The 14,022-nt window shown below is 42.9% G+C and overlaps 1 protein-coding gene across 3 annotated transcripts; it reads right to left on the reverse strand.

Moving 5' to 3' along the window:
• Nucleotides 1–726: 726 nt before the first annotated feature.
• Fhl1 (four and a half LIM domains 1) lies at nucleotides 727–13,643 on the reverse strand. 3 transcript variants are annotated; one of them, XM_026392221.2, is made up of 7 exons: nucleotides 13,423–13,643; nucleotides 6,011–6,192; nucleotides 4,963–5,137; nucleotides 4,193–4,362; nucleotides 3,510–3,696; nucleotides 2,694–2,893; nucleotides 727–2,294 (listed from the first exon to the last, which is right to left on the reverse strand). In XM_026392221.2, the coding sequence occupies exons 1-7, from the start codon at nucleotides 13,442–13,444 to the stop codon at nucleotides 2,211–2,213; spliced, it is 1,020 nt and encodes a 339-aa protein (XP_026248006.1). In that variant the 5' UTR covers nucleotides 13,445–13,643; the 3' UTR covers nucleotides 727–2,210. The 3 variants fall into 3 exon arrangements, with proteins under 3 accessions (XP_026248006.1, XP_026248007.1, XP_026248008.1); XM_026392222.2 differs by lacking the exon at nucleotides 13,423–13,643 and adding an exon at nucleotides 7,737–7,783; XM_026392223.2 differs by lacking the exon at nucleotides 2,694–2,893 and having other exon boundaries at nucleotides 13,423–13,628.
• Between the last annotated feature and the right edge of the window lie 379 nt (nucleotides 13,644–14,022).

Genomic DNA, 14,022 nt, shown 5'->3' on the forward strand with positions numbered 1-14,022 from the left:
TAGCTGAAGTGCAATGAGGAGATGCCCTTAGGGCCTGTTAGACCCTTCCATGCCAGAAGGCAGGCACAGTAGCTTTCTGATGCCCTGGGACTCCTGAACTATACAGAACCCACCACAAGGGTGTGGGTGGGATGTGTGAACCACTTATGTCAATGTGTGGTGATCTGAAAGCTATAGCAACTTGGGAGCTGTATGCTGGACCAGCCTCTTCCTCTGCCCACACTTCTTCTAACCCCTCAGTCCTATCAAGAGACATGGGCCCAAACCTCATGGAGGAAACTGGGTCTCATTAAAGTAGAGGGCAGAGACTATGTAGTTGGGCTACAGTAGTGCTCAGCATGGATCATGGCCTCCAGAGGGCCCAAGAAGAAAGGAGCCAAGAGGAAGATCCTTCTGAAACAATCAGGGACCATGATTACTTCTCAGTGACATGCCTCATCTGGGATTGCCTCCCCACCCCACTCACACCACCCTGGCCAAATAGAATCAACTCATCCTTTTTAAGAGATGCAAACCTGGGGCATGCTATTTTGGGGTCAGAGTGGTCACTAGGTTTTATTTTTTAACTAGATCAAAGTGGCATTATAGGCTTGTTTATAATCTTTATGTTCAGAGTAATTGCACTGAGCTGAGGAAAATCTCTCAGAAGAAGTTACTTGGATTTCCAGTTTAGTACTATCAGGCTGTAGTGCTTCCTCTGCGCAGAATTGAAAGACAGGAGGCAAGTTCTTTCTATGCTGCTTTATTTCTGTAAGGATACACTGAAACGTTAGATGATAATATCTAATGACAAAATGTAGAAATGAGGCATTGGCTTCTATAACCACTTCTACAAGAATGTTAATATGTATTGTCATTACATTTTACTTTTGATATTGTCTCATTATACTATGTAATATAATAATGAAGAATACAGTAAGTAGGTGATCCTGCCTTTCAGGGAAGCAGGAGGTGGAAATCTGGTTCCACTGGTAAGGATGGTGGCCTCCCCACTCCCCCAGAGATCCAGCTAAACTCTTAAGGAAAAGTCTTAGTAATCACAAGAGAAGGGACTTTGCAGTCCTCTTGAACACACAGACAAAGAGCAGACAACTACTATGTTACAAGGAATTCAACTTGTCACGGTTTTGAAGTGTCACAACCACACTGATGACAGCCCTGGTGCCTGCTCAGCTACCCCTCTAGAGTTTTATAGTCACTTTTGTAGGATGACTCTCAAAACTGCAAGTATGTCTGAGGGGGCTCAAATATTGTCATGCAAGTTTCCAAACCCATAAACCATTAATTAAAACAAAAATATCATTAATTAAAAAATATAAAAAGGACAGCAGGGTTAGTTTTGATAAGCTTCCATAAGTACTCGCTGTGACACTGTTGCTCTGAAACAGGCTCGTTTTCTCAGGTCTGTTTACACTTCCCAAATCACCTGTATGTTCCATGTTTTAAAGTAGGAACACTCAGAAAACATGCCACACCAGGAAACCCAATGTTAGTATGGGGAAAGGTCAGGTGAGAATTACCATTAAGTTCAAATGTTAATTTTCTGGAAATTCTTGTTAGTCAAGTGAAAGCACAAAAGAACAGAAGTCAGAATTCTGATGAAAAAGTTACACCATGCATTCCAGCAAGTTCTGTTTCTGTTCACAGAATAGAGTGAGCAGTGAGTTGGAGCAGCCGCTGCAACTCTTGCACGTCATGTCACTACATGGTGGGTCCCAGCTGAGCCACAAAAGATATCTCAGTGGGGGCTTTATCACATATGCTTCTTGCTTACATCACGAAGGAGCTAAATGGTTAGCACTTTTCTGCTCTATGATAAACATGCAGAAGAGTCAATCTATCTAAGTTTTTGTTTTTTTGTTTTTTTGTGTGTTTTTTTGTTTTTTTGTTTTGTTTTGTTTTTTCATTGCAGCCATAGAGTAATGAGCTTTGCTGCAAAGGTTGCTTTTTGCTAAATCCTAACATGATCACTGTGTGCCCTTATGTGACAAATACTGTAAAATGGGAGAAAAGACAGAAGGAACAACTTTAAAGAGGTGAAAGGCCACTCTTCCCCTATAGATGGTGTTGGGCAGAGAGGGCAAGGACACAAAGAACATGATGCAAATTCCATTTTACAGGACAGGGGCCCCTGTCGATTTACAACTTTTTGGCACAGTCAGGGCAATACACTTGCTCCCCATGAAAAACAAAGCGCTTGTTGGCAAGATTCACGGAGCATTTTTTGCAGTGGAAGCAGTAGTCGTGCCAGGATTGTCCTTCATAGGCCACCACACTGGAGCCTTTACCAAACCCTGTGGAAAAACAAAAGAAAATGAGAGAGACAGCTGAATGAATACAGGTGAGGAAGCTGCGGTTCAGAGATAAAATGATGACTTGCCCCATTCACAGAGCCGACAAGCACGCAGAGTCAGTGTCTGGCCTGTTCCCAGCCCCCCACCACTCCACCGCGCACTGGCCCCACGCCGCTGCAACCCTGCTACGGCTCTCAAGGACCTGAGAAAATGCCGGAGCTCAGCCAAAGGCTTCCCTGATTTAAAGAACCCACATTCCCATGCCACTGCTATCGCCCTGTGACGCGCACCGCACCGGACCTCCCAGCATAATCAGTTTCTTTTGATTTAGGTCAGGGCCATGGCATCAAAGTGGCCACCAGGAGGCAAACTTGGGCTGTTTGTGGGGTGTGCACTTACCGGGCCTCGAGGAGCTGCTAAGCTTCGATTTTTTCTATAAAGAACCACCACCCACGAGGGACAAGTCCTCTCTCCACCCGGATGCCTGCCCCGGAGGTTGGCGCTGGGAAACAGGGTGAGAGGCAAGCGTTTCCCGTGGCACACTGGGGGCTTCCTAGCTTTAGAGACTGGGTGGCTCACTCTTGACACAGTCCTTTTCCCTGAGGATGGCAAAAGTCTTCTCAAATGTACATTTCAAGGCTCCCCCGGGAGATGGGATAATTGGAGGCAGGGGAAAGGGCCCGGGGCACGTGGATCGCGGCCGCGAGATGAGGAATGAAGTGATTAGCTTTGCTTCTGATCGCAAAAAAATTAAAAAATAAAAAAATAAAAAAATAAACCCTGCCAGCAGGTACCTCTGCGCTAGCCTTCAACTATGGGGTGTCCCCATCCCAGGTTATCACTCCGGCCTCCCTGGCCCTCCCCCTCCCCCAACCCCATCCCCACCAGCATCCCTCCCTTTCCCTCTCCCCCCAACCACCCTGTGCAGTGCCTCCCCCCCTCCGCACCCCCCACCCCACCCCCATGGTCTCAGGCTTGTGAACTCCTGGCGTGGTTAGCTATTCAGCAGTATTCAGGAAGTGTTCTGTATTGCAAATGCTAACCTGACCTGGGGGAGAATCCAAACTATTGTGGGACCTTTGGGAGCACAGTGGCAGGGGCAGAAGGGCATTCTTTGGGGCCTTTGTGGATGAAACCGACGACATAGGAAAATGAGAGATGGTTACCATGCATAAAACCTAGCCTGGCAGACTTAGCAAGGACTCTTTAGCCTACCAGTGATGGGGTTCTTGCATCCAGCACACTTCTTGGCCACAAAGTTCTTGTAGCAATCCACGCAGTAATACTGGTCCTCCACAGCGGTGAAACGCTGCCCAGCCAGCTTCTTAGAGCAGGTAACACACACAAAGCACTCGGCATGCCAGGGCTGATCCTGGTAAGTGATTCCTCCAGTTGTGATGGCCTAGACCAGGGGGTGTAGCACCGGATTCAGATTCAACAACCATTTTGTTGAATGACTACAACATGCCAGGCACTGTGCTGGGCGCTTTGGTATACATAATCTCCTTCTATCTCCACAACAGCCATGGGAGGCAGGTGCTATTATTATCCCCAATTTACAGATGAAGACACCAAGGCCCAGAGAAGGCAAGCCCCTCTGTGAGATTCCAACAATTAAGCAGCAAAAGCAGGCCTCTGGAGCCAGGGCTTCCCTGGCTCAGAGCACAGTGCCAGCCGCCGTGCCACACCACCACAGTGAGTGCACACACGGGGAGCCTGACTTGGTCAAGGCACTATTTTCTCATCCCACAGTCTCCTCATCTGCAAAATGGGCATAATAATTCCTACGTCACAGGGCTATCATGAGGATGGAATGGGATAGTGTGTGTGCAAGTGCTCGCAAACTGTGAAACACTTCTAGAAACAAAGGTCAGTGCAGAATTCCCTTGACAACATACCTTCTTGCACTTGACGCAGTGCTTGGCAAACTTGGTCTCATGGCAAGTCACGCAGTAGAAGTCTTCCCCTTTAGGGAAGAAGCTTCCAGTCCCGATGACTTGCTTGCAGCTGCTGCAAGTGAAGCAGTCCTTGTGCCAGACGGTTCCCTTGTACTCCACATTCTGGTCTCCTGCAGGGAGAAGCAACTGGATAGCCCCACTGACAGGCACTGCAGGGGGCTGCATCCACTCATCTCCCCTCCTCTTGGCCCTACAGAGGTGAGGGGATGCAGGCCCTGCAGTCACTGGCCTCACGCCTCCAACTAGCCTACTGGTGTGCTACTTGCAGTTGTGCCAACCCAGGATTTTGTCATGAGTAGGGACCCCAGCAGTATTAATTTAGGATGAGATGCCTGAATGCCCAGTCCCCCGCCTCTACCCCCTACATGGACTTAGAGGTTCAACAGGGGGCTGCCACATCCAGAATTACACCCCAGAAAGAAACATGCTTTGATCACTTACTACACCCAAATGAGAAAGCGCTACATACTTTTCACTTCATTCTCTTGCCACAAGCTGTTCTTGCCAGTGTTCTTTAGTCTCCGAGTGTGTGCGTGTGTGCGAGCATATATGTGTACGCATATATACGTGTATGTATATGTGTACATATATATGCTAAAATCTCAAAGCAGCTCACAGCAACGTTAGCCCCACCGTGACAAGCAAGCCCGAAATCACGCCTGCCCTCAGGGCCTCCTCCCTGGCAGCCCAGGGTGGGAGAGAGATAGTACCTGCCACAATGGCCTTGAAGCACCCTTTGCACTTGGGGGAGTCCTCCCGAGTGACACACTTGTTGCAAAAGATCTTGCTCTCCTTGGACACGAAGGTCTCATTGGCCAAGGGGTGAAGGCACTTGGCACACCGGAAGCAGGTGTCGTGCCAGTAGCGGTTCTTGTAGTGCACCTCCTAGAAACAAAGCAGAGTGGGGCAGGCCACTGTGAGGGGTGTCAGGGGCAATGGAAGCAGCCTCCTATCAAGGCCACTTTCCCCAGGACCGACTGACTACTGAGATGCTGCAGTCCCCTATGCCTTGGGGATGCCCTGGGGTAAGTATTCGTATCAGTAGCAAGAGAAACACTGAGGTGAGGATGAAAAACTCACATTTCCTGAAATATAGAGGGTGCAGGTTGAGCAGTCCTAATCACAGAATCTGAAATTCAAAATGCTCCAAAATCTGAAACTTTTCGAGAGATAACACGATGCCACAAGTGGAAAATTCCACACCTGACCTCATTTGCCGGGGGGAGTCAAAACCCAGGCACACGGCACAGTTTATTCAGTGACCCCAAGGGGAAAAAAGATCTTCAGAGCCCCTTCCTCTGCAATGCACACAGTAAGCTGCATGTACACAATTATTTAAAAATTTGTATAAAATTATCTTCAGGTTATGTGTGCAGGATGTATATGAAATTTTGTATCTAGACTTGGGTCCCATCCCCGAGATACTCATCATGGGTATATAAACATGGTTATGTAAATATTCTAAAATCCAAAAAATATCTAAACTCTGAAACACTTCTGCTCCCAAGCATTTCAGATAAGGGAGAGTCAACCTGTACAACCAAAAGAGCTAGCAAGGGCCTTGGCATCCCTCTAGTCCAAGGCACATATTAAACATCTCAGGACACCAGGAACAGTCTCAGGAACTGGAGAGGCCATCTCAAGGTCTCAAGATGGCTACCCTGATGAGAACTCACAAAGAAAGCTATTGTCACAGCTGCAGGAAAAGTACACTCCAAAGCCCAATCTGTCCTGCTCACACATGGGGATGATCATTACCTTGGAGTCGGCACCAATGGGCTTGCGGCATTCCACACAGGTGTTGGCGCAGAACTTGTCAAAACACTTCAGGCAGCAGTTGTGGCCATCCTTCTCCACGTACTTCTTCCCCTGCAAGGGGTCCCTGCAGTAGTGGCAGTCGAACTTCTCAGCCATAGTGCCCACCCTATAGCTGGAGGGACCTGTGGAGGCAAGCCAGCAGAACAAATGACCAATGGAAGAACTAGGGCACTCTACAGAAGAGGGTCCTAGAAATATCTGTGCACTACTGTGTGACCAATAAAACCCTCTGAGTCCGTGGGATCTGGGGACCAAGGCCCAGCTTCCTCTGGGAACCGGAGCCCAGCTTCCAGTGGAGACTGACTGGCCATCTGGTGCCAAGGCAGCAGATACTTCACTATGATTCCCAAGAAGAAAGTGCTCTGAGTGGAACTCCCCTGAGTGCGAGAGGCCAAGGGCCAGCAACTCCCTGGGGAGATGGCAGAAATCCCTGCTGGGACATACCACTATGCTGACTCTCATAGGAAACTGAGGAGGATAAGGGGATCAGAGCTTCTGCTGGCTGGGATTACCACACTGGGATTTTGGAAGATGAGGTCATAGTGAGCAGTGAATATGAGAGACTGAGGGAGTGTGATGGAACAGAGAGGAAGAAGAAATAGTTTCACACAAAAAAGAGCAGCAGGCATACTATGTGCCCACAGCAGCTTCTTGGGGAGATGCCCACACTGGCAGCTCGGTCCACAGGAGGAGACAGGGGTCAGGCCCTATGCTCCAAGGACTGCCCTGGTTACCATATTACAAGACAGAAGCCTCCCTGCCAGCTGTTGCCCCCTTTCCCATCACTTTCTAGGTAGAAAAAAAGTATTCTCTGCAGGCCTTACTATCTTCCTATCTGTCCAATTCTATTTGTCCTGAACAAAACTTAACTGCTAACTCTGTACCATACTAGGTACAGAAGTTCCTCAAGAATTCATTTTAATTTACTTGAAATCTGGCAGAAATGTTTGTAGTCCTTGAATAGATCCCTAAAAGTTTTACCCCTGACTTTTGAGGCCTGAGCAATAGGGCCACAAAGTATTTATCAATATGGCATTCTTGACAGGCACCAGCATGTTTCGCAACTGAATAATTTTGTCATAGTGATATGTGGTTTTGTGACAAACCAAAATCAAATCCCCTTTGGGTCAAGCAAGTGAGAATCAGTATATTCACTAAAGTATATTCACCAATTCGGACAAGTGCTGTTTAAAACACTGCAAGTTTAAAATACAATGTGGAAAAAATGACTTTTTACAAAGGTTTTAGCTGATTATTCCAAGAATCTCAGAAGTCCCTTCTCATTAACAGACTCCACTTATTCCCCCAGCCCTGCCATGGCCAGCCGTAGCCCTAGACAACAGGCCAGAACAATCCTGAGCACTTCCAAGGCCTTTTGTGGCCCCTTTGCCAAGTCATTTTCTAAGGAATCTTGTGCCCGGGAAAGTACCAAATTATAAGTTTCTATTAGCTCTCAATTTCTTTACACATATGCTAATTTTTCCTCTCCTTCTGAAAAAAAAGAAATCTGTACAAGTAAATTGAGAGCAATTATCTAAGCTATGCAAGGAACACTAGAACTCAGAGTATTTTATTTCAAACTATCCACATACATGGTTATCAAGCATCCCAAGTATAATTTAGAGAGAAAGGAGGGGAAATAAATGAGCAGTTGCCTGCTACTCACCGCAGCTCTCCCATCAACTGAATGGCCCCAGACTCCCACTTTGGGTTCCATTCCCAGGTTTTTTTTTTTTTATACAACCACATGTCCAAGTTGTTTGGATCCTGTTACCAGTGGCAACCAAACAGCAGAGAGTGAGCTAAGGAAACCACACCCTGTGTCTGGGAACCAGCCTGAGTCCAGGCTGTTGAACTCTCACTCAGACCCCAGTAAGTCTCTGCAGCCAACCTCCAAACAAGGGAAACTGGGTCACTGAACACACACAACACCTTCTGCCTCATAGGGACATACATCCAGGCCCCCTCATCTCCAGAGAGCTGGCATGCGAAGTAAATGAGTGACATTCTTGTGTAAGGACAGTTGCTTGGACAGGTGTGTCACAGTGAAGAGACAAGGAAGACAAGAGAATGGTTCTTACTTACATATTTCCCTAAAAGGAATATGGAGATGTTCCCTTGTGTGACTGGGTTAGAAACAAAATGTACACACACAGTGAACCCAGGGCCAATCTCCTTGAACTATGCATTGTTTATGTAAGACAGCTGTTCAACTGTCTGTGGCTCCATGCCTAGAGACAAAAGTACCTGTCACTGTGAGAGCATGTGGAAAAATCACTCTCCCTCATCCACTCTCATTGGTCTTTCCCATGTCATGAGATTCTTGTATTCCCTTTGCCACATTGAAACTGTGCTCTCAACAAAGATTTGCTTTCTTGTTAAGAAGCTGACTAGTGAGACCAAATAAATCTCCAGTATGAGTAAATGCCAGGAAATTAAATTATCAGTGGCTCCTAGGTGCCATTTGGCAGAAAAACAGATTTTGTAAGATTAGCCAGCAATGGCTTCCTACACGGCTAGGAAGCATGACTGGGCTCACCTTTCAGAGACTATCTTCTTGGACTATATCTGAAAGTCCCTCTTACTCCCTTACTGAGGCCTCTATTAAGAATACAACTTTGAACCTGCTCATTTTAGACTCTTTTAATGTCTATCAAAACAGAAATTGGATTCCAAACATTTCTACATTAAGGTACCATGCACAACCCCACTTAAGGGGAGTCCTCTACCTTTTGGTAATTTCAGAATCCTAGCTTTATGGTATATAAGTATCAGCATCATACAATAGAAAAAGAAATGCTAGGTGCTGGGGTTGTGGCTCAGTGATTGAGTGCTCGCCTTGTACATGCAAGACCCTGGGTTCGATCCTCAGCACCACATAAAAATAAATGAATAAAATAAAGGTATAAAAAAGAAAAAGAAATGCTAAAAAACAAAGAATTTCATTTAGAGTTATCTAGAAGTTTTCAAGAGAAGGAAAACTGCAATAGGAGTCACAACACCAAAGATATAACTGCCAAGCCTTTCTCACTTTAAAAGCAAATGCTTTCTGCATTATTCCCAGTGCCAAGGTCTTCAGTGCTTACTTTCATAGTTTTAGAACACAACTCTCTCAGTTTCTAGGCACCCCAATGATGAAACAATCCATGGCTCACCAATGAACAAGGAAGTACAAAAGTGTGTTGAAAACATCAGTCAAGGAAGCACAGTATTATTCCTATATAACAGGGTCTTAAACCAATCAAAAGTAACAATAAACGAGTCAATCTCAAGTTAATGGTACCAATAAGAGGAGCCTCATTTGTTGGCATTTTGAATCCTGGCTGTTCTCCAAGTGTGAGAAATTTAGGGTCATATGGCATAATGAATCCAAATATTATGTATAGTTATAATACACCAATGGGAAAAAATAAGAAATCCAGGGTCACTTGATATTCCCACCAAACTCTGTATCCAGATAGACATAAAGATTTCCAAGGGCATAATTTAGAATTCACTTTGACAGTTGTCTTAAGTCATTTTTATGTGTGTGGAAACATTTATTAATCAAGATAAAACAGGCACTTCTAGGAATGTTGGCTTTACTGCCTAATAAGTAAGTAGCCTAGAAATACCTAAAGTATGTTACCAATATCTATGTCAAATTCATGAACTTTAATACTTTTTGTTTTTAAAAGAAATCTTAAGTAGAACTTTGGGAAACATGAATTAGCTTACCTCATGTATTTCTTTTTGATCATTTGGTATGAAATTATTTCAAACCCTCACACAACAAGTTTAGGGTGAATCTGGAGTAATAGCTATTCCTACTGGCAGGATAGCTACCACACTAAAACTTTCCATAAAGGAGGGGATAATGTGTACAAGATCAAAATGTTTTGCTAGGAATTATCTTCAAAGGGGTCCACAACTCTAAAAACCCAGCTGATAAATGACAATGCTGACAGAAAAGTTCCTAAAGGACAGAATATCCCAAGTGGTGGGCACCATCAGTGTCTGGGACACAGTTCAGCTTTAGCTTCATAAAGAGAGAAAAGTCTGCACTCCCCCCCTTAGCCTTTATTAGACATGCTCAGAGAAGAAAGAAATACTATGATTACATTTCAGCTTTTCTTCAGGGCTCTATTTATTCTTATTCAATTGACAAATTCTTAGTTACTTTTCTCTAGGGAATAATTTTTATCCCTTTAGCAATTTCTACATATGTGAAATGTGAAGCCTTTTAACTTTTTAGAAGGCAGTTAGAAATGTGGATAGGTGATCAAATTTTAGATACCAATTCCAAAAATGGCAGGCTTTCTTTTTATCCTTCTTTTTTCAAAAGACACATCATTCTTCACTTTAAAATTTTTTCCTGAAGAGAAAAAATTTGTTATCTACATCCAACATGCTAAAAGGTGTCTACACAAACCTTAATATTGCAATAAAGTTTAAGCTTTCAATTTAATCATGTATGTATATGAGTAATATAACATTGCAAATTTGGTTTGTTTTTTTTTTTTTTTTACTATAAACCTCTCATTAGAAAAGCTCCAGTCTGTCTTTTATATGTATTTTCCCAGGTGTTTCTTGCTAACATTCATTTTTTTTCTTCTTGCCCAAGTGGCTCAAAATAAGAATACTGAAGGAAAAAGTGAGTATTATGACTAGGTTGTGTTTTTCTAACCATTCCTTTCCCGGGGTACTATAATGTACAGTATCAACAATGAACAACAACCCAAATGGAAAAAAATTCAGGTTATTTCTGGTCTGTTGATGGCTAAGTCCAACATACCAGCACAACAGTGACTCCATGTAGAAATAAATGTTGGCTTCCAGAGAACATCTGACAAATGGAAGGAGCCTCAGCTGATGAATAGGACACTTGTTGTCACAGACATGCTAATGCACCTGGAGGTGTCATCAAACATTTGGGAATAAATACCCAAATAGCTACAAGGAGCTGGAGCTCGTGAGTCATGGCTGCAAAGTGATCTTTCATAGACTCTCACAGAAAAATCAGAAAGTATTTTTCCCTTAAAAACAACATGTACAGGGTGATTCTATATTATTGGTATGCTGCATTTAGAAAAAAAAAATCCCCTTTGGGTCACCAATACCTAGAGAACACCATTTTAGATTGTATCTGGTGTCAGGAGGGTTGGATATAGATCATTAAATTAAAAGTTATGTGCCACTGGGCTTGCAACAGGCCAGATTCTACCTTAGTACCATTTTGTCAATATATGAGGTTTATCTTGATGTTGTACATACTACTTGCAGCATATCCCATCTTTCATATAAGAAAAAAGCGATCACAACCTGGCAGCAATAGAACATGTGTTTTTAGTTTACCCAGTTGTAGACAGTCATTTGGTGGTCATTAAAAGTACAAAATGTTCAGTTCACCCTCAACCAAATCTTTTGACTACCATTTTTCATTGATTTTAAGAGGACAATCCAGTTTGACTGCTCCCCTCTCACCCCACTCTCTCATTTTCCAGCCCTTCTCTGAGAAAGGACTAGTGGGTATGTGCAGCCCACTGGTCAGTGACTGGTAAAGGGACCTAATGGCTATATAATATGGCCAATGATCTTATTTCCCTTTCTAGACCCCATTCTGGCCTTGATTTCAAATGCCAAAGGGTAAAAAAATCAATCTACATTATTTTGCAGTGTTCAGGGTCCCTGAAATGTTCTCTTAGTGTGTGGATTTGCTCACAATAAATTCTGATCCAATGATCTGAACCTCTATTTTTGTCCATCTGAAGCACATTTCAGTGTAACACTAATTTTCCTTCTGTGAGGACTTATCTTCCTTTCATGGACCTAGTTATTCTCTGCATTCATGGAACAATGAACATAATGAAATATAAAATGCTATTTATTGATTTAAAAAATCTTCTAAAAGATTTTTAGAAGGACAGACCCCAGATTCAGATAACCAAAAATAACATGATTTGGTGTAATTTAAAACCCAAGATTGGGCATGCCATAAATATTTCACCTTTTAAACTTATTTTCCTATCTGTCACTTAATTAGTAAATAAAATGGAAAGTCACTCTATAGTTAATGTGCATTCAAGGTCCATCATAACAACAGGGACAGTTGCCCAATTTGTCTACACCCAGAGAATGCAAATGTTGGTCAATAACCACGTTCTTGGGCACGCAGTACCATGTTTTTAAAACAGTTTCTAGGGATTGGGGGGAAATACCAAACACCTTCAGAAAACTTAGAGACAAAGCAGGTATTGCATTCTCATTAATTAAAGTAATGAATTCCATTGCAGCATATATGCTTTAAAAACCAAAAGGATTACCATTGTTGAAATATTGACAGACATTTACAAGTTTTCAAAAATAATTTTCCCCAAACATACCACAATAATTACTTTGGCCCTTAACCTGAAAGCTGGGAGACAGGACAAAGTGCTTGTTTTCTTCCCAACTGTCTTACTTCACCAGCTCCAGGGCAGAGGGCAACAAGAACAACTGCCACATTCCTGGCCTTGGGGGAGAGACACAGGGAGCAGGCTAACTCCACAAAACTGGGCTTCTGTCCTTTAGCCCCTATTCCATGGGTTTCTTGTTTGTGGCAAAGGGCTTTCATAATGCCAGGTTACAAAACAAGAGGATGAGTTGTGTGGTCATCATAGACTAAGGGACCCAAAACTTCGACCTTTTTTCCAAAAAGAAAAACTAATGACCTATTTGTCATATCAGAAGAATCTGTAGTTATTTCTTTAGGAACACTAAAAATATTATTCAGGGCTTGGGTTGTGTCTCAGTGGTACAGCACTCACCTAGCACATGTGAGGCACCTCAGCACCACATAAACAAAATAAATAAAATAAACGTATTGTGTCCATCTACAACTAAAAAAAAAATTAATTTTTTTTTTAAATCTTGGTCTGAAAAAGGGAAGATATGGTAAGTCACTATTGACTTTTATAGTTACAAATATCCCTCCTTCTTCTCCATGTTCATTTTATCTTTTTCCAACACTTTAAGTTATATTTCAAACACAGTCAAGATGAAGAGTTATATATTATAAAAAACCAAATACTAAATAACCAGTCTCCCCTCTTTTCTCATAATCTCTTATAGTTTCATAAGACATCCTGAAAAATGTAAAATATCATCACTTATATTTTTAAACGTCACTCAAACGGCTAATTCTATTTGAGTAATAATCTTTTGTCTTTGAAACAGTATGAGAGGGCAAGCACAAAACAGATAAAAACTATGATTTGTGTACTATTTCAATAAGAGTAAAATCATTTAATTGAAAGTATCTTTTAGGCAAATAATGAGTTCATTGCCCTAACAAAATTGTGCTCAAGAGAAAAGAAAGAATATGAGGTTTTTACCTGAGTGTCTATGAGAAGCCATGGCTTAAAGACCAAGTTCAGCAGCTGCACCTAGATCAGTCTTCCCTCAATCTCAGCTGATAGGACTGTGGCTCATTTGCGAACATACATTTAAGGGGAAGCGGCTCACAAAAATAACCAAGAGCAGATGTCCCACCCCTCCTCAGAGATCACAACCTTAATCCCACTAGAAAATTCTTAACCATTTTAGGTGATCCAAGGGAGAAGAATAGGACCCAGTAAAAATACCAAACGCTACATATAAATACCTGTGGGGCGACTCAGCATCCAAATTAGCTCCAGAGCCAGAGAGGCCACATAGAAAGTCATCCCCGTACCGGAATAAAATTTGGACTCAGCTCTGACATAGCTTAACGCTGAGCCAACCTTATTAATCTACTTTATATGCCTCAAGAGCTTGCATTTGGCCCTATAAATAATGCATTTTTGTGCTGTTAATGATAAAAGTAACTAAGTGATAGACTTTTGTTACCAGTGTAATTAAAGAAGATTAGACACTATGACTATAGAGATTAAGGGTATTATAAATGCTTAACTCTATGTCCTCCTTGGTATGTACCAGAGATCAGCAGATAGCCG

Source organism: Urocitellus parryii, chromosome X (assembly GCF_045843805.1).
Source record: "Urocitellus parryii isolate mUroPar1 chromosome X, mUroPar1.hap1, whole genome shotgun sequence".
Lineage (NCBI taxonomy): Eukaryota > Metazoa > Chordata > Mammalia > Rodentia > Sciuridae > Urocitellus > Urocitellus parryii.

Coding starts and splice junctions, on each gene's coding strand:
- Fhl1 (XM_026392221.2), bottom strand. CDS start 13,444: ATGGCTTCTCATAGACACTCAG. Junction 4,363..4,962: donor CTTCAAGGCCATTGTGGCAG/GTACTATCTCTC, acceptor TTCTCCCTGCAG/GAGACCAGAATGTGGAGTAC. Junction 2,295..2,693: donor TAGCAGCTCCTCGAGGCCCG/GTAAGTGCACAC, acceptor GTTTTTCCACAG/GGTTTGGTAAAGGCTCCAGT.